Here is a 22,628-nt window from a genome sequence, read left to right as displayed (position 1 = left end):
CCATGGTGATCCTCTCTTGACCTCATCCGTCTCGACTCTTCTCCTTCTCCCCTTACCTTTACATCCCGCACCTACTTGCCCCTACCCTTTTACTTTCGCCACGCTCTCCGCATCTGACGTTGTTCCAGCGGCGCTCCCCGTCGTTGTCTCATCCCACCCCCGGAAAACAGAACAACTATCCCATATCCCATACTCATTCACCAGCACGAAACCTGCGCTTTAAGACTACTCTGCGGCAGCAGTGCAACTGACGTCTTCCGTCATGGCAACCAATGGCCACTTTGCCGCCATTGGCAACGGCAGCAGCGACAAGACAGCATATGAACACGGGGTGCAGGTCATCGACGAAAACAAGGAGTTCAAGTAGGTCCTTTCCTCATGTCTATGAGTTCCAATACGACGGTCGTTGTTCTGTGACGTCTGGGTTAAGTCTCAGGGGAATAAATTCAGAATGCGACTCTCCGTCATCCGCATCACCTGTTAAGGGGCGTTTGAGCGGCGCATCAGCTAACAACACCTACTCCAGTGCGAATCTGTCCAAGTATCTCACTTTAGAAGATGTCACACCAGCCGGCTTCAATTATCACCTCATATCCGTCTTCGGCTCCCAGTCGACGGGAAAGTCGACCCTGCTCAACCATCTCTTCGGCACCCAGTTCTCCGTGATGTCCGAGTTGGAACGCCGTCAAACCACCAAGGGTATCTGGATGTCCAAAAATAAGAATGGTGGCGACGGATCAATGTCCGACAACATCTTGGTCATGGATGTTGAGGGTACCGATGGTCGCGAGCGTGGAGAGGACCAGGACTTTGAGCGCAAGAGCGCACTGTTTGCGCTTGCGACGAGTGAAGTCCTCATTGTCAATATCTGGGAGCATCAGGTTGGATTGTATCAGGGTGCCAACATGGGCTTGTTGAAGACCGTTTTTGAAGTCAACATGCAGCTGTTCCTGAAAGATAGGGCGTACGTTTCGCGGATTGTTCTACGTATTGCTCGTGCTTCATGCTGACCCTTAACCTATAGTACCAGTCACCGTTCTCTACTCTTCTTCGTCATTCGTGACTTTGTCGGCAACACGCCTCTCCAGAATCTGCAGCGGACACTGATGGAGGATATGTCGCGCCTATGGGACTCTATCTCTAAGCCTGCCGGTTTGGAACATTCTTCTGTCCATGATTACTTCGACTTCCAATTCTACGGCCTTCCCCACAAAAGCTACCAGCCAGAGCAGTTTGTTGCGGAGACAAAGAAGCTGAGTCTCCGTTTCCGTGAAGGACAGAAGGACCCCAGTTTGGATGCGCGCAAGGGCGAGTTTTCCGATGGAGGCGTCTTCCTCCCCGAGTACCACCGTCGCATTCCCGCGGATGGCTTTTCTCACTATGCGGAGGGAATCTGGGACCAAATTGTGAACAACAAGGATCTTGACCTCCCTACTCAGCAGGAACTGCTTGCACAGTTCCGCTGTGACGAAATTTTGCGGGAGGTTATGGTTGCATTTGACGATGCGATCGTTCCCTTTGAGGATAAGCAGTCGCAGGCGGCTCGCCTCGGGGAACCGGAGATCCTTGGCGGCTTGGGAGCGGCGATGCGGGCCTCGCGGTCCAAGGCCTTCAAGAGCTTCGAAACGGAAGCTAGTCGCTACCACAAGGGAGTCTACCAGCGCAAACGTACCGAGCTCGAGAGCAAAATCGATACCCGTTTGAAGGCTCTTTTCCAGGGCCAGCTGGATGCGACCCACAAGTCTGGTATCACCGAGTTCAGCGACGCTGTGTCGGGTGCAGTCAAGGCCGGCCAGAAGAAGGGTACCGGTTATGACTTCGCCGAAATTGTGAACGAGGAAGTGACCAAGGCCGTACAGAAGTTCAAGGAGGTTGCGCACGAAACCGCCGTGGAGGGCGCCGCCTGGAGTGACTCTCAGCAGCAACTGGTGTTGTATGAGAAGGAGCTGGCGGAAGTGAGCGCTCGCCTGCGTCGTGAGGAGATGCGACGACTGGCCAGCCGGGTCGAGCGTTGGGTGCAGTCCCGCCTGGGCGAGTCCGTTGGTCTCGAGTTCAATGCCCTGGGGTCCGGACGGGCCGGGGGTGGCGCTCCGGAGGAGGGGGAAAAGCCCACGGAGAAGAAATTCTGGGACCGAGTATGGAATGTGTTCGTGGAGACCGTGCTGGATGCGGAGCGCAGATTCACCGACCGCGCTAGTAGCTTCGATGCCAGCCTAGAGGAGGTGGATGTTGGCCTGTGGCGGTTGCGCCGTAAGTCTTGGGGTGTTTTGCGTGCGAAGATCGACGAAGAAATGGTCGAGGGCAATCTGCTACTGAAGTTGCGCGAGAACTTTGAAGACAAGTTCCGTTACGATGACGCCGGGGTGCCCCGAATCTGGCGGCCAACCGATGACATTGAGGGCATCTACACGCGGGCGCGCGAGTCAACGTTAACCTTGATTCCCCTTCTATCACGTTTCCGACTGGCGGAGACGTCTGCACCGCCGCCACTGGATCGCTGGGTTGGGCACACACCCAGCTCTGCGACTGCGGCCGATGAGGAGGACCTGCCGCCGATCGGTGGAGTCGACGAAGAGGAGGGCAAGAGCTTGGAAGAGGAGATGACAATTGTCAGCGAGTCTAAGCGACAGGAGCTGACGGTGCGGTTCAAGAAGGCTGCGGATGGAGTGTATGTGGAGGCCAAGCGCAGCGCCATTGGCGGCATGACGCAGGTGCCCCTATACTTTTATGGCATTCTTCTGGCGCTTGGCTGGAACGAGATCGTTGCTGGTAAGTTTCGCTCCATGAATCTCGGATTGTGGATTGATCATGGCTAACTGTGCGCAGTTCTCCGTAACCCCGCCTACTTCTTCCTCTTGTTTGTGTGCCTCATTGCAGGGTACGTGACGTACCAGCTCAATCTGTGGGGACCGATCATGAAGATGACGGAGGCTGCGTCGAACCAGGCGCTCGTGGAGGGCAAGAAGCGACTGCGCGAGTTTCTTGAGTCTTCGGATACGGGACGACAGGCGATTGCGATGTCGACGGCCGGCGGTGCTGGCCGGGGGGAGCAGGTGGAGATGTCGCGCCTCAACAAGCAGGGAAAGACGACGCCCGAGGATGAGGATGGTGACTTGTAAGAAAGATAGATGGGGTTATTTATCACTTGTATTCAAATGTATTCTTCTTTTATAGATACTGCATCCAAATGCACCGTTTAGCATAGCATCCCGCATTCCATCTGATTCCCATACTATCATGCCATTGCCGTTGCGGATATTAATTAACATCTCCGCGTTATCTCGCAATCACAATCCTGCTATCTCTCAATCTTCGTTATCACGCGTTCCTGCAGGCGCACCTCCGATGGCACTGCAGCCGGACTCCCCGCGGCGCCGGCACTACGAAAGGCTAAAGTGTCTTAGTCTAGCCTGCAATGTGCTCGCCTCCATCAGCATCTCATCCATTTATCTTCTGACGATGTCATCTGCGGGCTCCACCCCGTCCGGCTGCCCCGACGCTCTCCGACGGTGCACAACAATCAATTCTGCAGTCACGCTCAGTATTCGTCTCTGCCGCACTCCTCATGCCGTGCCTGGTTTAATCTATGCATTGGAGTAAGGTAGTATCGCCTAGCAGGAGCGGAGTCCCTGCTGCGCTCACGCCATGGCGCCGGCGCAGACATAAATCGCTCGCTTTCCTCCGGCGCTGGCCGTCCTCTCGTGCCAGTTCGTCTACTGTGGTCGTAGGATCCTCTGTTCCCATCGACAGCTCACAATGCGTGCCTTCTCCGCTGTCGCTGCTGCGGCCCTGGCGCTCTCTTGGGCGTCTCTGGCTCAGGCTGCTCGCCCCCGTCTTGTGCCCAAGCCTGTCTCTCGGCCAGCCTCGAGTAAATCGGCTGCGACCACGGGCGAGGCTTACTTTGAGCAGCTGCTGGACCATCATAATCCGGAGAAGGGCACCTTTTCCCAGAGGTACTGGTGGAGTACTGAATACTGGGGTGGTCCTGGGTCACCGGTACGTCTCTAGCATTTGGTCGTATGACCGGCCATATTGGAATCTAGCCGTTGGCAACGTCCGTGATCATGAGGAACATTGCTGATTAGACTAGGTCGTCCTCTTTACTCCTGGAGAGGTCTCTGCCGATGGCTATGAGGGGTATCTCACCAATGAGACTCTCACTGGTGTCTATGCGCAGGAGATCCAGGGTGCCGTCATTCTCATTGAGCGTGAGTGTCACCGCTGCCATGGAAGAAACATAGCTGATTGATCCCAATCTAGACCGCTACTGGGGTGATTCTTCTCCTTATGAGGTGCTCAATGCCGAAACTCTTCAGTACCTCACACTGGACCAAGCCATTCTGGACATGACCTACTTCGCCGAGACGGTGAAGCTGCAATTCGATAACAGCACCCGCAGCAATGCGCAGAATGCTGTATGTAACCTTCACCGCTCTGTGTTTCTGATAGGTGCTGACGATCTAGCCCTGGGTCATGGTCGGTGGATCATACAGTGGTGCCTTGACGGCTTGGACCGAATCTGTCGCGCCTGGAACGTTCTGGGCTTACCATGCCACTAGTGCTCCTGTGGAGGCTATCTACGACTATGTGGGTGCGACCCTGCTTTTTTTGTCTCTACTCGCAGCTAACCAGATCAGTGGCAATACTTTTACCCCATCCAGCAAGGTATGGCACAGAACTGCAGCAAGGACGTGTCTCTGGTAGCCGAGTATGTCGACAAGATTGGAAAGAACGGAACTGCCAAGGAGCAGCAGGCACTCAAGGAATTGTTTGGTCTGGGAGCTGTTGAGCATTTTGATGACTTTGCCGCGTGAGTACTTCCATTTCTATAGGAGAAGCCATTCTGACAGCAACAGTGTCCTCCCCAACGGACCGTACCTCTGGCAAGACAACGACTTTGCCACGGGATACTCTTCCTTCTTCCAGTTCTGTGACGCCGTCGAGGTAGGCTACCTCTAACAGCCCCATAGCATAGCATTATACTAACGAAAGCAGGGTGTCGAAGCCGGCGCGGCAGTAACCCCCGGCCCCGAGGGTGTCGGCCTCGAAAAGGCCCTGGCCAACTACGCAAACTGGTTCAATTCAACCATTCTCCCTGATTGTATTCCACCACCCCTTGTCTCATCCCTCTCTATCTTCAAGTCTAACCCAGTGACAGACTGCGCAAGCTACGGCTACTGGACCGACGAATGGAGCGTCGCCTGCTTCGACAGCTACAACGCCTCGAGCCCCATCTACACCGATACCTCCGTAGGCAATGCCGTCGACCGCCAATGGGAATGGTTCCTCTGCAACGAGCCTTTCTTCTACTGGCAGGAGTGCGTACCCCTTACCTCATTCCATGATAACACACGAACAACCCACTAATAAACATCCAGCGGTGCTCCCGAGGGTACCTCCACCATTGTGCCCCGACTCGTCAGCGCCTCCTACTGGCAACGGCAATGTCCGCTCTACTTCCCCGAAACGAACGGCTACACGTACGGCAGCGCGAAGGGTAAGAACGCCGCCACGGTGAACAGCTGGACCGGTGGATGGGATATGACCCGCAACACGACGCGGTTGATCTGGACGAACGGGTAGGTGTCCTAGATTCCGTAAACTGTGATTGACCCTTGCTAATGAACCGGTCAAGGCAATATGACCCCTGGCGGGACTCCGGTGTGTCGAGCACTTTCCGGCCCGGTGGACCGCTGGCGAGCACGGCGAATGAACCCGTGCAGATTATCCCGGGCGGATTCCATTGCTCGGATTTGTATATGGCGGATTATTATGCGAATGAGGGGGTTAAAAAGGTGGTGGATAATGAGGTGAAGCAGATCAAGGAGTGGGTGGAGGAGTATTATGCCTGAAGGTAGGGGCGGGGGTTGATGATAAATATTTTATGGACTGTACATAAGGAACGTGTTATGGGACATGATGATGGTAGATATGGTCTTGCCAATCGATGAGACAGTCGTTGGCCTTTTTCTACCAATGAAAACATTATGCATGTGGGAAATGTGGACGTTACTCACTAAGTATATATATCAATTGTCGGGACACACAGTAGTTAATGTGTAGATACACCCAGTTCATCAGAGCCTCTACTATGTGGCTTTTACCTAAAGATTCTGCCCAGTCTTCCTGTCTTAGAGTATCCAGATAATAACCAAACCATCCACTCGCCTAAACGACTAGCTTGAGGTCAATTCATAGTGGCCTGAGACGGTCATTATCAGCTGTGTGGTTATAGATGATAGTTGCAGACAAGTATATCTAACCACTGACCGTTAACACCAGATATATATAGCATCTAACCGACTCGGTCACCCATATAATATTATATGAAAGATGTCTTCTTCAACCAAAGATATACATACGATTAGAGATCTGTGGAGGCTAAGACAAAGTACCATACAAATTGTAAAGGTAATAGATGATATGATCAATATCATTCCGCTTGTTGGAAGGACATTGAATGTAATAAATATATAAGTATATCAATAGCTAATATAATATCTGACTTGTGTGAATCTGAAAAGAATGTTCTTTTGCATGGTACTCCAGGAGGTGACCGGATAGCCTAGCATATTTGATCCGGAGGATTCATTGCCTGAAGAAGCGCACCAGACCGAATCCTAGAAAAAACCTTAGGATTCGATCTGATACATTTCTACCGCAATGGGTATGACGTAGGGAAAGGCAAGCATCCACTGTCCATACTCACATGACTGTAAACCGTTGCAGATCCCTCCAGATCTGCCGACAGCATTATCCGGATACTGAAGTCCTGAACTCCTGTTTTAACTAGTGCTCGGCCTCTGCGAAGTTTAACATCCGATAGTCATGACGATCCGGGCCGTGCCAGCCTGAGGCAGTCAATGCACAGTCAGCGGAGATACTTAGTCAGCGCTGTTAAGCAAGCAGAAACTCCGCTATCCGCTCAATTCGGAAGCCGGGCCCCCTGGATTTGCATCTCATCCACAATCCACTTGTGGATCAACGTGGCTGATCGGGTCCCCTGAAGACACAGATCCGCTGACACATCCCACAATGGCCCACGTTTATTGGCGGGCGTGCTTCAGGCACCCTCAACGGCATCTATTCTTGCGAGATCCGATGGCCAGCTAGTAGGCTGGAACCCTGCTCCACAACTTTACCGGTCCATGCCAATATCCGCATCCGAGTATACGCACAGCCTAGATCGACTTGGCATGATGTATACTCAAGCTCTGTATCTTGAACCATGGAAGCCACATCGGACCCCCTGGGGACCGATATACCGGCCAGGGGAATGCGAGGTTGTCATATATATGACTGGGGCGTGAGCACGGTTTTCCTTTTAGAACAACAACGAGAAAAATCATCGCATCCCCCTTTATTCCTCCGTGATCGCTGCCGTTTGACAGCTGGCTAGCGTCTACAACATGGCTCCCGATCAGACCGGGCCCTGGTCCCAGGACGAGGACCACCTATTACGACAAAACACACCTAACACACAGCATACGCATAATGAAGAAGATCCATCCCACCCCTCTGTGGCCCTCATTGGCCATGAGGAGAGACAAAATCTAGTTCGGATCGCGACCCATGAGTCCATTAGACGGCGTTCCAGCGTCTATACCCAGCGTACAGCCGTCTCTGCTCGTCCAGATACTATGGGTACGATCCGAGAGGATGACCCCTGTCTTGACCCCCAGACGGACAAGTTCGACCTCGGAAAGTGGCTCGCATATGGTCTCGGTGAGTTTCGTCGAGAGGGTGCTCTCGATCTTCGACCAGGCATCGTGTTCAAGAACCTTTCCATCTCAGGGACTGGCGCGGCCGTCCAATTCCAGGATACTGTCGCATCGACCTTCACTGCCCCTTTACGCGTTGGAGAGGCACTTCGGAATCGTCACTCCCCGCCCAAGCGGATTTTGAATGAGTTCAACGGTGTTTTGAAGAGTGGGGAGCTTCTTCTGGTGCTTGGTCGCCCCGGTGCGGGCTGCAGTACTTTCCTGAAGTCACTTTGTGGTGAACTTGAGGGGTTGACTGTCAATGATGACAGCGTGATACATTACAATGGTAATGACACTCTTATCATTTACATGTGAATCTACTGACATGATACAGGCATCCCTCAACATCAGATGATCAAGGAGTTCAAAGGTGAAGTGGTCTACAACCAAGAGGTATGTCTATGCTGTCGTGAGCTAGCATTACACGCACTAATTATGTTATAGGTGGACAAGCACTTCCCTCACCTCACCGTTGGCCAGACCCTCGAATTCGCCGCCGCTATGCGCACCCCACAGCGTCGTATCAAAGGGTTATCTCGAGACGAACACGCGAAGCATATCACTAAGGTAGTCATGGCTGTCTTCGGGCTGAGCCACACGTACAACACCAAGGTTGGAAATGAGTTTATCAGGGGTGTCTCAGGAGGAGAGCGCAAGCGTGTTAGCATTGCCGAGATGACTTTGGCCGCAGCACCTTTGGCGGCATGGGATAACTCGACCCGTGGTCTCGACTCGGCCACGGCGCTGAAATTCGTCGAGGCTCTGCGATTGATGGCTGATCTGACAGGCTCCGCTCATGCAGTTGCCATCTACCAAGCGAGCCAGAGCATCTATGACATCTTCGATAAGGTGTCGGTACTCTACGAGGGCCGCCAAATTTATTTTGGACCTACTTCGGAGGCGAAAGCCTTCTTTGAGCGACAGGGCTGGGAGTGTCCCCCGAGACAAACCACAGGCGATTTCCTGACCTCTGTTACCAACCCCCAGGAACGCCGGCCACGTGCAGGCATGGAGAGCCGTGTTCCTCGCACTCCTGACGACTTTGAAGCCTATTGGCGTCAGTCACCCGAGTACCAGAAAACGCTTACCGAGGTTGCTTCGTATGAAAAAGAGCATCCTTTGCATGGCAACAACGTTACCGATACAGAGTTTCACGAGCGCAAGCGGGCCGTGCAGGCTAAACACACGCGACCCAAGTCGCCATTTCTGTTGAGCGTACCCATGCAGATTAAGTTGAATACTAAACGTGCTTATCAACGGCTATGGATGGATATCCAGACCACTGTATCAACGGTCTGTGGACAGATCATCATGGCCCTGATCATCGGCTCGGTTTACTACAACGCCCCCAATGACACTGCTTCTTTCACTTCTAAAGGGGCGGCGCTCTTCTTCGCCGTCCTTTTAAATGCACTGGCAGCTATGTCTGAGATTAACACACTCTACGCCCAGCGACCGATTGTGGAAAAGCAAGCTTCCTATGCTTTCTACCATCCAGCAACAGAGGCTATTGCGGGTGTGGTGAGCGACATACCGGTAAAGTTCGCTCTCGCAGTCGCGTTCAACGTTATCCTTTACTTTATGGTCAATCTCCGACGCGAACCGGCCCAGTTCTTTATCTACTTCCTGATCTCCTTCATTGTCATGTTTGTCATGAGCGCGGTCTTCCGAACTATGGCGGCGGTCACGAAAACCATCTCCCAGGCCATGTCGCTGGCAGGAGTTTTGATCCTGGCTTTGGTCGTCTATACTGGATTTGTGCTGCCCGTTCCTTCAATGCATCCCTGGTTCGAATGGATTCATTACATCAGTATGTCTCATGTTCCTTTTGTTTCCTAGTTGACTCTTGCTGACTTGCTAGATCCGATCTACTACGCATTTGAAATACTTGTCGCCAACGAGTTCCACGGTCGCGAATTTCCCTGCTCTTCATTTATTCCGTCATACGCTGACATGAATGGGTCTTCCTTCGTTTGTTCCACGTCCGGATCAACTGCCGGCGAGAAGCTCGTCAGTGGAGATCGTTACATCGCCGTCAATTTCAGGTACTACTACAGCCACGTGTGGCGCAACTTTGGGATATTGATTGCTTTTTTGATCGCATTCATGGCGATCTACTTCGCGGCTACGGAGCTGAACTCATCCACCACCAGCACAGCCGAGGTATTGGTCTTTCACCGCAGCCAGAAGCGCGCCTTGTCGCGTACTACGGGCCCAAAGTCTGCTGATGTTGAGAATGGAGTTGAGCTGAGTACCATCAAGCCGACTGACACGGGAAAATCAGAGAACCTCGGAGGACTCGCTCCGCAACAGGACATTTTTACCTGGCGCGATGTGTGTTATGATGTCGACATTAAGGGAGAGACCAGACGGCTTTTGGACCATGTGTCGGGCTGGGTCAAGCCTGGAACCCTCACTGCACTCATGGGCGTCAGTGGAGCAGGAAAGACAACCCTTCTTGATGTTCTGGCTCACCGTACCACCATGGGTGTGATCACCGGCGACATGTTCGTCAACGGCAAAGGGCTGGATGCTAGCTTCCAGCGAAAGACCGGGTATGTTCAGCAACAGGATCTCCATCTTCAGACAGCCACTGTTCGGGAATCACTGCAGTTCAGTGCTCTGCTTCGCCAGCCGCCGAATGTCTCGCTCAAGGAAAAGTACGACTATGTCGAAGAAGTGATCTCTATGCTGAAGATGGAGGACTTTGCTGAAGCAGTAGTCGGAGTTCCGGGAGAAGGCTTGAACGTTGAGCAACGCAAGCTGCTAACCATCGGTGTCGAGTTGGCTGCACGACCAAAACTTCTCCTCTTCTTGGACGAGCCTACAAGTGGTCTAGATTCTCAGAGTTCTTGGGCTATCTGTGCCTTTTTGCGCCGCTTAGCCGACCATGGTCAGGCGGTTCTCTGTACCATCCACCAGCCTAGCGCTGTTTTGTTCCAACAATTCGATCGGCTGTTATTCCTTGCTCGCGGCGGTAAGACTGTGTACTTCGGACCAGTGGGAGAGAACTCGCGCACACTTCTCGATTACTTTGAGACCCATGACGCTCCCCGCCCTTGCGGAGAGGACGAGAACCCGGCCGAGTACATGCTCGAGATGGTCAACAACGGCTCCAATGCTAAAGGAGAGAACTGGTTCGATGTATGGAAACAAAGCAGCGAGAGTCAAGATGTCCAAGTGGAGATCGATCGCATCCATGCCGAAAAGGAGAACGCACCTGCCGAAGAGGACTCTGTATGGAGCCATACTGAGTTTGCCATGCCATTCTGGTTCCAGTTGTACCAAGTCACCTACCGAGTATTCCAGCAATACTGGCGCATGCCCTCGTACGTGCTGGCAAAATGGGGCCTGGGCGTGTTTGGTGGCCTTTTCATCGGGTTCTCTTTCTACCACGCCAAATCATCTCTCCAAGGATTACAGACGGTCATCTATTCGATCTTCATGCTGTGCTCTATCTTCCCCTCCCTTGTACAGCAGATCATGCCTCTTTTCATCACTCAACGGGACCTTTACGAAGTCCGCGAACGTCCCAGCAAAGCATACAGTTGGAAAGCATTCCTAATGGCCAACATCATCGTCGAAATACCGTACCAAATCGTTCTCGGCATCATCGTCTTCGCCTGCTACTACTTCCCGGTAGTAGGCATTCAAAGCTCCGCCCGACAAGCCACCGTGCTCATCCTCTGCATTGAATTATTCATCTACACCAGTACCTTTGCGCACATGATAATTGCCGCAATGCCCGATACCGTCACAGCCAGTGCCGTCGTCACTCTCCTCTTCGCCATGTCCTTGACTTTTTGCGGTATCATGCAGTCGCCTTCCGCTCTCCCGGGCTTTTGGATCTTCATGTACCGCGCATCCCCGTTCACATACTGGGCATCGGCCATGGTGTCTACACAAGTCTCAGGAAGGGAGGTGGTGTGTTCATCGTCGGAGTTGTCGGTTCTTGACCCCCCGACGGGTCAATCCTGCGGCGAGTATCTGGGACAGTATGCGGAGCTTGCTGGGGGGAATCTGCTGAACCCGAATGCTACAACGGGGTGTGAGTACTGCTCTGTGAGCACGGCGGATGCGTATATTAGTATGTCGGGCATTGTGGCAAGTGATAAGTGGAGGAACTTTGGTATCTTTTGGGTGTATGTTGTTGTGCAGATTGCGGCGGCGGCGGCGTTTTATTATTTGTTCCGGGTGAAGAAGTGGCGGAAGCAGTGATGCCTGCCATAGATTTTTCCTTGCTTCTTGACTTGGTTTCCTCCTTCTTTTTCTACATTGTCTATATTTTGAGTGTTCGGATGCGTATATAGGTGCATTTCTTGTTTATATATTTAGAATAGAGATACAGTCATAATAGATTTTAGAATTTATGGTCATGTCTCAAGTTACTCATCTCTTTCCACCGATTACGCGTCTAACACTCACACGAACAAGTACTATCGTACTATCGTCCTGAGAAACTGAAGAAGTTGACCCAACCTGCAAGGACTGACGCATGTTTCACATTGACCGCAGTGGCTGCCTCGTGAAGGTGGCGTCTGAACACCCGGGATGGCAACCCCTTGCAGATACGATAGTTACTCATGGAATGAAGAGTCACGACGTATCCATAGTCCCTATAAGAGATTCTACATGGAGAGGTATGAAACATGCCATGATGTCACATACTACATACCATGTATCACACCGACCTTTGTATGACACCCTCTTACCTTAACACATCCGTATATATACACAGTGCTAACGATGCACAATCCGAGCTAAATATACATGCAACCAAGAGTAAGTAAGTAGTAACCGATATAAAGATCATCAAGACACACATATACACGACCAACCGATCCTCTATACCCTCAACTCCCTTGCACTGGGTATCATTCATGCGATCTACCCCCCACACTCACGCAAGGAGACCATCCCTAGCACGTAAAAGTCCTCATTATATCATAAGTACTGATGGATTGAGGGATTGAGGGTAAGTATAAATCACCTCACTTTCTCGTGGTAGCACGACACTTCGTCTCCTTCGTATTCTATCCTTCCAAGATAGTTACTACTTACTTGCTTGCTCCTGTCACAATGAAGTTCTCCATCCTCTTCCCTATCGCCACGATTCTCTCGTTCGCTGCGGCGCAGAGTATCCCGGACTGTTTGGTATGTTGTTGTTGCTGGGCCTTGTCATGGAAATGAATGATATGAAATTTGGTGTGAAGTTGCTAACGATATCAGGGCAACTGCGTGGAGTCGAGCACGATCTGTGGCGACGGTGATCTTAACTGCTATTGCACCAATACCGGTTTCCAGCAGGGTGTGGTGGATTGTTTGAATAATAGTGGGTGTGGGGATGAGGTGCAGAGTATGTATTCCCCTTTGAAACTGGAGTATTGAGGTGGATTTGGCTGATGGGTGGTGTGTGTAGCTGGAATCGATCTTCAGAATCAGCTTTGCGGTTGATTGAATGAACAGTGCATTGAGGGAGATTGGGGACGATGGAGCAGGGTTTATGATGTGCATGACGTGACTGATCATTAACGATGAATCTTATCTATACTACTTATATCATCTATCCGTCTTAGGTGGTATCTATATATACATAACCCGAGATAAAGCAGTGTAATCGCAGATGTGGATAGCAGGTATAATCTATTCCCACTCGGCCAACAACTTCTCATCCAACCCCACATAGCCCTCGACAATCTTCATCCCTCTAACCCTCTCCTCCTCGATCATTTCCCACGTCCAATCCGATACCCCTTGTCCTGTAGCATGATCATCCTGATCCTTACTCAACACCTCCCCCACCCCCTCCACAATCCCCTCCACCGTCCCCTCTTCCTCCTCCTCAACCACCACTCCATCCTCACCCTCCCCATCATCAACACTCCTCTCCGGCAACATCCCACTCGCCCTCAACACCCTCTCCGGCGGAACAGTAACCCACCCCTTCTTAACCACATACTTGCTCACAGCCGTAGCAAACACCTTCCCATTCGCCTTCCCCCCATTCTTCCCATTCCCAGAATTCATCCCTACAAAAGCAGACAACACATAAACCCACTTCCGATCCCACCCCACCACGCGACTCAACACCCTATACCTCTGCAACGGCCCAATCTCCCTCTTAAAGCTAGTGTAGGTCGATCCCAGCGCGACATACACCTTCTTCCCCACATTGACCTTGGCATTCTCATCCTTCCCGTTCTTCAACTCGTGGTCGAATTCCAAGCTCACGAGCGCTAAACCCGGTGTGTAGAGTCTTGTCACGATGGCTGTGCGGGAGATGTCCAGATCGGAGAAATACGTGCTGTTGGATTTGTGGAAGTTGTAGTCGGTTTCCCAGAGGGAGGTGCGCGTGGTGAGTGTGTGCGGGTGGAAGATTGGGTGGGTTTGGATGTTCTTTTGATTCTTGCTGCTTGGAGATGGGGGACAGGTTGGGAAGGGTGGGGAGGTCGGAGAGCGGCGGAGGTTGAGGAGAAGGTGGGTTAGGAGACGGATCTATTAAGATTCATTATCTTTCGTTAGTATTTGATAGATATGGGTGGATGGGGGTATGGGATACGTACGTGCCACGAGAAAGGAATGTTCTTGAGATTGAGTAATGCGAGGACAATGGCGAGGGATTTCCAGGAGAAGAGTGTGGGGAGGATGACTTCGCGGAGGGTGGAGAGGTCGGCCATGGTGATGTTTATTATTATTATGTATTATGTGATTATGTAGATGTAGATGGATGTACAGTGGGAACGGGGATTCCCCGTACTTTAATATGGAGGAGGAGATGAGATCAGGAAGAGAATGAACGAGTGGGATCCTGCATGAGTTTTAAAAGGAGACTGAATCAAGGAGAGAGTTGTTTGTTTGTAAGAAAGTAAGCCGGAGACTCAATCTTGGGGCGATCTCGGAAAAACTACCTCGGTACTTGGTACCTCCGTCGGAGTTATCTTATCACAGGTGATTAGCCCTTGCTTATCTTGGAAGGTCTATTACTGAAGTGTAGAGGTTATTTTTATTAGTTGCGAAGTAATTAGTGGTTATATATCTCTTTAATTGTCATCTTACAATCGGTTATCTACATTTGTCGCAGTGAGAGCCTACATCTGAATTACCCGAATCGGTGTAGTGTTGATTAGCTGCCTCGTGGATATCCACTTGAACATTGTATACCTGCTGAAGTGTGATAGTTGTGATGTATTACTTCTCTCTCAGACTATATCTATTTATCACCAACTTTAAAATAGCCTCTCACTATATTGCAGCTAAATATCTGCATCTACCACTGCCCACAACAGTATACAACTTGCCCCAGCCAACTAAGCAGCCAACTAAGCGCTAACGAGCTAGTGAATGAGACTAAATGCATGAACGAGCAAGCCAATCAATGCACTCCTCCGACTGCCGACAAGTAAGCGCTAGCTTAATACAAGTGAATGAAAGGACTATAAGATGCCTCTACAACAGCACCATGGTTATCGTAGTTCAAACACCAAATATCTTTCTCCTACACATACCAATCGACAAAATACAGCTGATCATACTCTCCTACTTGATACTATATCTACATCAACACCATGTCCACCCCCCAAGACCGCCACCCCGAACTCTTCCGCCCCGTGAACAGCGAATCCCCACGAGGCAAGCAGCGCTCAATTCCACTCCAAGTCCTCTGCCTAGGATTCAACCGCACCGGCACAGCCTGTGAGTACTTAATTCTACTATACACCTCACGATCAACACCCTGACCCAACAATTACCAAAAGCAAACCCATACTAAGAGAAGGAATAATAGCAATGTGCTCCGCCCTCGAAACCCTCTCCCTCCCCTGCTGGCACTCAATCCACCTAATGTCAGACAAATTCGGCACCATCCCCATGTGGCAAGAAGCCATCGACCGAAAATTCTTCAACGCACCAGGTCCCCTCTACGGCCGAGCCGAATTCGACCAACTGCTCCACGACTACGCCGCCATATCCTCCGATACCCCGGCCATCGCTTTCTCCGAGGAGTTGCTCAACGCATACCCAGAGGCCAAAGTAGTCCTAGTGGAGAGAGATATTGACTCATGGTACCAGAGCTGGATGAACGGCGTGATTGCCAACACATATGATCCTATCGTGACTATCATATATACCATTGATCGGTGGTTCACGCACCCGTTGGGCAAGGTGCATAAGTCGACGTTTGAGGGGTGGTTGGGGATCAAGGGACCGGAGGATGCGAAGCGTGTCAGTCGGGAGAAGTATAAGGAGCATTATGCGTTGGTGAGACGGTTGACGCCGCCTGAGAGGTTGTTGGAGTTCCAGTTGAGTCAGGGGTGGGAGCCGTTGTGTGAGTTTTTGGGCAAGCCCGTTCCTGAGGTGCCGTTTCCGCATTTGAATGAGAAGAAGTGGTTGGATGAGAAGGTCAGAATTGTGATGTGGAGAGGGATGATGAGGTTGGGGTGCAGGGTCGGGTTGTGGGTGTTGGGGCCGGTGGTGGCGGCGGCATTGGTTTATAGGGTTATGGGGGCGTAGGGATTGTTGATTGGGCTATGGTGTTGAATGCTGTCTTTGTAATGAGTAGTTTACTAATGGGAAGCTATTGACAAAAGAATCAGACCGAAGAAAAACAATAGAAAGGAACTAAAATTATCCCAAAGCTCAGAGAACGTATTCTCCATGTGCAGTATACTGTGGCCCAGATGAACTATGGCAATATATACTCTGTCCGAATCTATAATCCAATTAATGCTCAGCTCAACGAACTCATCAAACCAGATACCAGAGACAGCCACGAGTCCGATTACAATACACCCAGTACAGACCCAACGAATACTTTCTCTCCCCTCAACACCGACCCCAACCCAAAAGTATGCACCTAAAAGATAGCCATACAATTTGGCGGACTCGACACCCCCGTTTTACAATTCAACGGACTCGAACTAACGAAAAACGTCCACCTGCCCAACCTCTCACAAACCTCCTTCAACCCCTCCAGATCAAACATCTCCCCAATCGGCACTCCCCACCCGGCCAACAGAAAATGATGCAAATCCCACTCCTTCTCTACAGGCGGATACACCTCGAAGCTGACCGCATCACCCGCCACAGCCGCGAAATGCTGGTCCCAGAGGAACCGCACCACGCGCTCACTCTGCTCTAACCCTGCATGCTGAGGCATTTCCTGTTGACTGTATTTGACCTTCTCGTCATCGGACATGTTATCCCATGTGGTGGGCAGGCCGACACGCAAGAAGAGAATGTCGCCTGGCTGGAAGGTGATGTTGCATTCTTTCGCGATGGTGAGGACGTCGTCCAGGGAGACGGTGTGCCGGGTTAGGGCGTTTACTGTTATGCCCTTGGTTCGCTGGATGTAGGACGCGTAGTCGATGAGGACGCCACGGCCGGCGATGCCCTTCTTGGCCCAGTGGGCTATGCCGATGCGAGCTGAGGACGGGTCGAGGATCTCGGTGGAGGTGGTGCCGCCGTAGAAGACGCGGCGGTCAGGGTCGTCGGGTGTTGGGGCTGGGGCATTGTGGTGTCGTAGGCCGTCCCATTGGGAGGATTGCTGTGGGTTGAAGTGGTACTCGTCGTCGAAGGCGTGGCCTTCGCTGACCCATTTAACCTGGTGGGCGAAGGGTTTGCGGCCGAAGCCTGTGTTTAGGTTAGTTGGCGATAGAGGATGGGTTGGAAGGAGGGGATTACCTGGTGGGTTCAGCTTCTCCAGGTCCCAGTTGAGGCATACGCGCTCGCCAGTCTGAATTTGGGTGCGTGCTGCGTTGGCGACCACTTCTGGGGTGAGGAGACGGAGCATCCCCAGGCCCTCGTCGGCGGAGTTGGGGGCTGCGGGCCAGTAGCGCCGCTTGTCGGGGAGGTCGTCGTAGGTTTGGGGAAGGGATTCGGCCATGGTTGTTTGGCAGTGGGGATAGGTTGAGAGGGAGTCGTGTTGTTTGTGAAGAGTAGGGATTACAGGTAGAAGTGAAATGAGAGATGGTAAAGAGCGCGAGGGGTTGTTTAGTTGATGATGGATTGGCGGGTGGGGAAGCCATCGGAGAAAGTCCGGGAGATCCATGCGGTGCTTGCTTCACTTAGGGTTCACCCGCGCATTGTTCTGATATACTCCCATGTTCAGTATTCCTAATGTGGACACGAGATAGTATGTCTATAATAATCTTGGCATCGTAGATCATACTCATATTCGGTCAGACAGATTATGCAAGGGGTACATCATATGATACGAGATTGCGTGAATAATCACCTCGGAGGATATTCAATGTGACAGGTATTGCAACACCCAGAATAGCACTGAAAAAAACCTTGTCTATTCAAAGACCTGAATGTTCATCGGAGTGTGCAATAGATCTACCTCGCCTTCTGCTTCCCTTTCACTCCCCCTCCCACCATCCACACTATCAAACCCTGCACACCCTGCAACACCATTCTAAATACATATTCCAACCAACTAACCTCCCTCACTGCACACCCCTTTAGTCGACTATCAGCAACCGGAAACGGGATTCTGGCCCCAAGCTCCCCGGCCACCCCAAACGCACTTGTAAACGCATCCTCATGAAACCCATACATCGTCCACGCTCCCACGTAACTTATACCCCGTTTGCCCTGAATTGTCGGTAGCATGGTCTGCGCCCGCACCGCCGCCGGAGTAAACAGCGGATGCTCATACTGAAATACTCCCTGGATCGTGCGCTCATCTGGCATAGACAGCGGATTCATCGTCACCAACACCGACCCGTATTTCGCATGCGAGACCCCCTGCGCCCGGTTCATGTTATACGTAACACATACCTGGTCTGCCGCGCCGTTGCTCAGGTAGTTCCAGGTCGACCAGACTCGACGGTTCTGGGGAAGGAGGGCCTCGTCGGAGTGGAGGACTGCGGTGTTGGTAGTTGTTTCAAATGCCGAGAGTATGGATTTCTCTAGCGGAGTTGCTGTTTTGGATACTAGGGATAGTGCTTGGGGTGCAGGCGTAGCAAGGATGACATGGTCGTAGGCGGCCGTTGTGCCGTTGGCGGTGGTGATATTGACCTTGCCCGAGTCTGGATCATTCCCAACGGAGACTATAGGCTGGCTGAGAAAGACACGATCTGAGGGGAAGTCGGCCATGATGGTATCAATGTAGCTCTTTGCGCCATTCGTCACGCCAAGCCACTCGAGACCGTTCCCGAGCGTATTAAGCAGATTGTGATTGTATCTGATAGCATTAGCTCTGCATCAACGTTATATAGAGATAAAAACATACAAAAACCGGATGAGGGTCACGGCGGGGAATTGCAAGTTGCACTTGTCCGGACTCGTGCTCCACGTCGACGCCGTCAACGGGATTAGGTAGTTGTCGCGGAAGAATGCCGAGTATCCCTCCTTCTCGAGGTACTCGCCTATCGACATAGTATTGTCCACATCTGGGAGACGGAGAAGGTCAGGAGCGAAATGGTTGAACCTCACCATGTCGAACACCATCCGCCACATCGAAAGGGAGAACAGGTTTCTTCTTTGAGCGAAAAGGTTTCTCAAGGAGGAGCCTGCCCATTCAAAAGACCCCGAATCGGAGAATCGTGAAACACTAAACGACATTTCCGAGGGCGTGGTTGGGACATTGATGGCTTTGAGGAAGTTCAGGAAGTTGGCTGTTCCGTTAGACTAGGTCTGAAGTCGAAGAGTGGAAACTTACGATAGGTGGAATTGTTGAGCACAATAAATCCAGTGTCGACATTGACGCCATCTTCTCCCTTCTTGAACTCTACAGTATTGATGTGGCCTCCAAGACGAGGAGCCGCCTCGTAGAGGTAGACCTGGTGAGGGGAGTGCTGGTGAAGGGCCCAGAGGGCAGCCATGCCAGCAGCTCCGCTGCCAATGATGGCTATCTTCTTGCTAAATGATGTTAGCTAAAACTCAGCTATGGTATATAGAGCACAGCACCTGTCTTCCATGTCGTGTAATGAGCGATCTTAACGATATTCAGTGTACACTCTGTAGATCATGAGCGTGATTCCTGCTGGCTACTGGCTATTTATGTCCTAACTTGATACTCTACAGAAAGATTGACCAAGATCTTGTTGCTTGGCAGCGGATGCTACTTCACTCAAGTAACAGCATGACGTGCTTTGTCACTATGCATGCAGCTAAACCGTACGTGTACATTCCCTTGCCATGTTCCTGCAAGCTGGACAGAAATCACTTCGACCATTCCCTTCCCAGAATTCACCGCCCGAGTTACGTTTTCGTAGCACGTACCCCTGGTCTTTGTGTGACCGTTACGTTCAGCTGATGTTGTAGCAGGATTTGGCGGCTAGTCCGATCATTTCATGGTATTCCACCAGATTAGGGTTCTATGCCGAGCAGTCCGAGCGAGATGTTAAGCTCCCGGTTCGCGTCACACTTGTTGATAAAGTTTGGGTTAATGTTGGCTGGTCATCCGGTTCATGGTAAAGCCAGTAATTTTGTCGGGGCGTTAGAAACCCGCAAAGAAAGATAGACTGCGGGAATGGGCATGCGTCAATTTTGTGTCCACTGGACGAACCATCGAGGAGAAGGCGAAGATGACGTTAAGGAGATAGGTGACTAAGTTACCCTAAAGCTAGCTGCAGGGTCACGAATATACGCCGAGATTCCTCCGCCCATAGCATCATCAAAGTATCCGTGGTCGCACAGAGAAATCTGATTTGGGATGTAAATTACGATAGCTTTTTCATTGTACCAGACTTTCAGTAAGTGAGCAGGTTGCATTTGACCATGTGTGGCTACAGGAGTAATTGTTGGGCAGTAGCGTTGAATCAATACCAATAAACTACCGCTCTACCGCACCATATGACAAAGAATTGATCAGACAGTGGTATCATCTGGAGAATAAACCAGACTAAGGGTGGCCAGGAGACCCCACCCCACAGCCAGGAGGGCGACAAGAACTTCACCTTCAAAGAGCGGTACGTTCCCAAAGGCAAAGTAGCGACTAAGAAACAACTTCATCACTTGCATCCCGTAGTGCCTCTGCTCAGCAGGACTACAGCTGGTCAGCACGTAGTAGTCCAGGGCGGACAAAGAACGCAGACCAGCACTCGCTGCGGGCCGCCCCTTTCGGAACCAGGCGATGATTCGGAAAGCGAGACAACCGGCTCTAGAGAGTTTGGCAAGTTCTGGAAACGAGCCTGATTCGTCACAGAATAGATCCCGAAGCACATTCATGCGCGACACGCGCAGGAAATCATGTCCCGCCAAGAGCTTGAAGACTTCTTCGGCGGTCAAGGCTTGACTCTCTACGAAGGAGGTGTAGAAGTCCGGCCGTAGAACCCGAAATCCAACGGCTTTGTCCGGGCATTTGCTCGAAACTGCACGCGCCGAGGGTGATTGCATGATCTCGACCGCGTCGTTGGCAAACAGTCCTGCAGCGGAATACCGCACGGTAAATGATCCGTCAGTGTTCTCCACTCGATGCCGCAGGTATCCCCTAACAAAATACTCAAGCGAACGTTCGAGTCGATTTGCGCGCCGACTGATTGTTTTCTCCAATGGCACCGGTAGAGACCAGACCCGTAATTTCCGTTGCACATGCAGCATTGCAGCCTGAAAATAGATGCGTGGCTCCGTTAAAGCCCCCACCCACCCCCACGATAAGATCAGCTGGGATCGCTGGTAGGCGGAGAGAGCAGCTGGGAGGATCGCCGGCCCCGTAGCGCGGATAGAAGCAATGAGTCGGACCCGATTGGAGGCAACTAGCACGATTCGACTGTCGATCGGCCTTTCGCACCGCAAGGGATCAGCGGTGGTTAGGGTATATGCCATGCCCTCTCGGGGATTGAACGGTGAAACATGAAAGTCTTTCGACCAGGTGCTGGAGAAGCGGTTCAATGTATGGCAAGGCTGATCTGCAGGATCGGCAACACTAGTGTCCCCGGAAGTTGACCCAGTCGATAGGAGCAAGTACATATGCCGCTCACCAAAGTTGTTGTTCACCTCTAAGATAACCGCGGCCAAGGTTTTATTGATGGAATATAAATACCAGAAAGAGACGGGATTAAAGACATGGCCTAACACTTTGGGAGCAGTAAGAAGAAAGACGTAGGGGTATTCTTCATCCCGGAGGCGCTGGGTTGAAGATTAGTGAGACACACGCGCAGATGACGGACGGCTTTACCTGACTATGCAGATACTGACGAAGCTTCCCGTGTAGTCCAGTATGGTTGCCTCTTTCCAGGTAATCACCGGGATCCACGGTAAACCATCCAGAGCCGACGACAGGCGAGTTGTATTTCTCGATACTGTTGCCCCGCCACCGAACAGGCAGCACAACCCAAAGATAGGAATAGGAGAATGAATGAACAACTGGATGTACCCTGGTATGTCGAACCTGACAGGGGTAGAATATCGGCTCAGGCATCCCGTGCAAATCTGAAAATGAAGGAAGTGTAGACATGTTGGAAGAGACGGGCTATAGCATAGTTGGTATTCGTGCGGTGGACTAATAAGAGTGCCAGTCTAGGCGGCATTTGACGAATAAATACGCACTGCACCTGCGCAATAGCCATGCCGGCTCCTTGCCATGGTGAAAGGCAAGGCGTTGCTGCCGTGACAGGCGGCACATATTCACCTGCATGGGTACCTTACTACCTGTGGTATCCCCTTGTTTAAAGAAGCTAATTTGTATGCTGCCATTCTTGTCTGCGTGCTGATTACTGTTCCTTGGCTACCTGAATGCGACCAGCGACGGCGTGTCAGACTTCAGAGAACAGATATCATCTGTGTGCACGGTCTGCTAGAGATCTGAATGTTATTTGCCAATAGACTTTGACAAGAAACTCAGCTCATCATGTGGAGTTGATCACTGTTGCACAAAGTGGGTTGACATGACTGCGTGCTGCTGTCTAGTGAAAAACATGA

General features: G+C 51.5%; 9 protein-coding genes across 9 annotated transcripts; 5 read left to right on the top strand and 4 right to left on the bottom strand.

Annotated features, from left to right (window-relative positions):
* Positions 1-262: 262 nt before the first annotated feature.
* On the top strand, positions 263-3,119 carry sey1 (dynamin-like GTPase SEY1; the record flags this gene model as incomplete). The annotated part of the gene is made up of 4 exons (XM_035503849.1): positions 263-363; positions 527-964; positions 1,025-2,769; positions 2,827-3,119. 4 exons carry the CDS (start codon positions 263-265, stop codon positions 3,117-3,119), a joined length of 2,577 nt encoding a protein of 858 aa, XP_035359742.1.
* Positions 3,120-3,756: 637 nt separating this feature from the next.
* Positions 3,757-5,852, top strand: AtWU_08740 (putative serine peptidase; the record flags this gene model as incomplete). The annotated part of the gene is made up of 10 exons (XM_035503848.1): positions 3,757-3,996; positions 4,091-4,208; positions 4,261-4,415; positions 4,465-4,587; positions 4,638-4,810; positions 4,857-4,944; positions 4,996-5,101; positions 5,159-5,318; positions 5,379-5,579; positions 5,636-5,852. The coding sequence occupies 10 exons, from the start codon at positions 3,757-3,759 to the stop codon at positions 5,850-5,852; spliced, it is 1,581 nt and encodes a 526-aa protein (XP_035359741.1).
* A 1,557-nt stretch (positions 5,853-7,409) lies between these two features.
* AtWU_08739 (ABC multidrug transporter) lies at positions 7,410-11,981 on the top strand (the record flags this gene model as incomplete). Its single annotated transcript, XM_035503847.1, has 4 exons — positions 7,410-8,049; positions 8,098-8,156; positions 8,208-9,573; positions 9,625-11,981. 4 exons carry the CDS (start codon positions 7,410-7,412, stop codon positions 11,979-11,981), a joined length of 4,422 nt encoding a protein of 1,473 aa, XP_035359740.1.
* Positions 11,982-12,842: 861 nt separating this feature from the next.
* On the top strand, positions 12,843-13,217 carry AtWU_08738 (CFEM domain-containing protein; the record flags this gene model as incomplete). The annotated part of the gene is made up of 3 exons (XM_035503846.1): positions 12,843-12,917; positions 12,993-13,119; positions 13,183-13,217. The coding sequence occupies 3 exons, from the start codon at positions 12,843-12,845 to the stop codon at positions 13,215-13,217; spliced, it is 237 nt and encodes a 78-aa protein (XP_035359739.1).
* Positions 13,218-13,406: 189 nt separating this feature from the next.
* AtWU_08737 (acyl-CoA thioesterase) lies at positions 13,407-14,440 on the bottom strand (the record flags this gene model as incomplete). The annotated part of the gene is made up of 2 exons (XM_035503845.1): positions 13,407-14,258; positions 14,327-14,440. 2 exons carry the CDS (start codon positions 14,438-14,440, stop codon positions 13,407-13,409), a joined length of 966 nt encoding a protein of 321 aa, XP_035359738.1.
* Positions 14,441-15,328: 888 nt separating this feature from the next.
* On the top strand, positions 15,329-16,271 carry AtWU_08736 (sulfotransferase family protein; the record flags this gene model as incomplete). The annotated part of the gene is made up of 2 exons (XM_035503844.1): positions 15,329-15,455; positions 15,547-16,271. 2 exons carry the CDS (start codon positions 15,329-15,331, stop codon positions 16,269-16,271), a joined length of 852 nt encoding a protein of 283 aa, XP_035359737.1.
* Positions 16,272-16,614: 343 nt separating this feature from the next.
* Positions 16,615-17,643, bottom strand: AtWU_08735 (uncharacterized protein; the record flags this gene model as incomplete). Its single annotated transcript, XM_035503843.1, has 1 exon — positions 16,615-17,643. One exon carries the CDS (start codon positions 17,641-17,643, stop codon positions 16,615-16,617), a length of 1,029 nt encoding a protein of 342 aa, XP_035359736.1.
* Positions 17,644-18,198: 555 nt separating this feature from the next.
* On the bottom strand, positions 18,199-19,684 carry AtWU_08734 (NAD(P)/FAD-dependent oxidoreductase; the record flags this gene model as incomplete). Its single annotated transcript, XM_035503842.1, has 5 exons — positions 18,199-18,221; positions 18,290-18,948; positions 18,997-19,381; positions 19,426-19,625; positions 19,674-19,684. The coding sequence occupies 5 exons, from the start codon at positions 19,682-19,684 to the stop codon at positions 18,199-18,201; spliced, it is 1,278 nt and encodes a 425-aa protein (XP_035359735.1).
* Positions 19,685-20,576: 892 nt separating this feature from the next.
* Positions 20,577-22,164, bottom strand: AtWU_08733 (DUF1365 domain-containing protein; the record flags this gene model as incomplete). The annotated part of the gene is made up of 2 exons (XM_035503841.1): positions 20,577-21,836; positions 21,886-22,164. The coding sequence occupies 2 exons, from the start codon at positions 22,162-22,164 to the stop codon at positions 20,577-20,579; spliced, it is 1,539 nt and encodes a 512-aa protein (XP_035359734.1).
* Positions 22,165-22,628: the final 464 nt, after the last annotated feature.

The sequence above is a fragment of the Aspergillus tubingensis genome, assembly GCF_013340325.1.
Source record: "Aspergillus tubingensis WU-2223L DNA, scaffold_9, whole genome shotgun sequence".
Lineage (NCBI taxonomy): Eukaryota > Fungi > Ascomycota > Eurotiomycetes > Eurotiales > Aspergillaceae > Aspergillus > Aspergillus tubingensis.
This window is presented reverse-complemented; position numbering and strand designations above follow the sequence as displayed.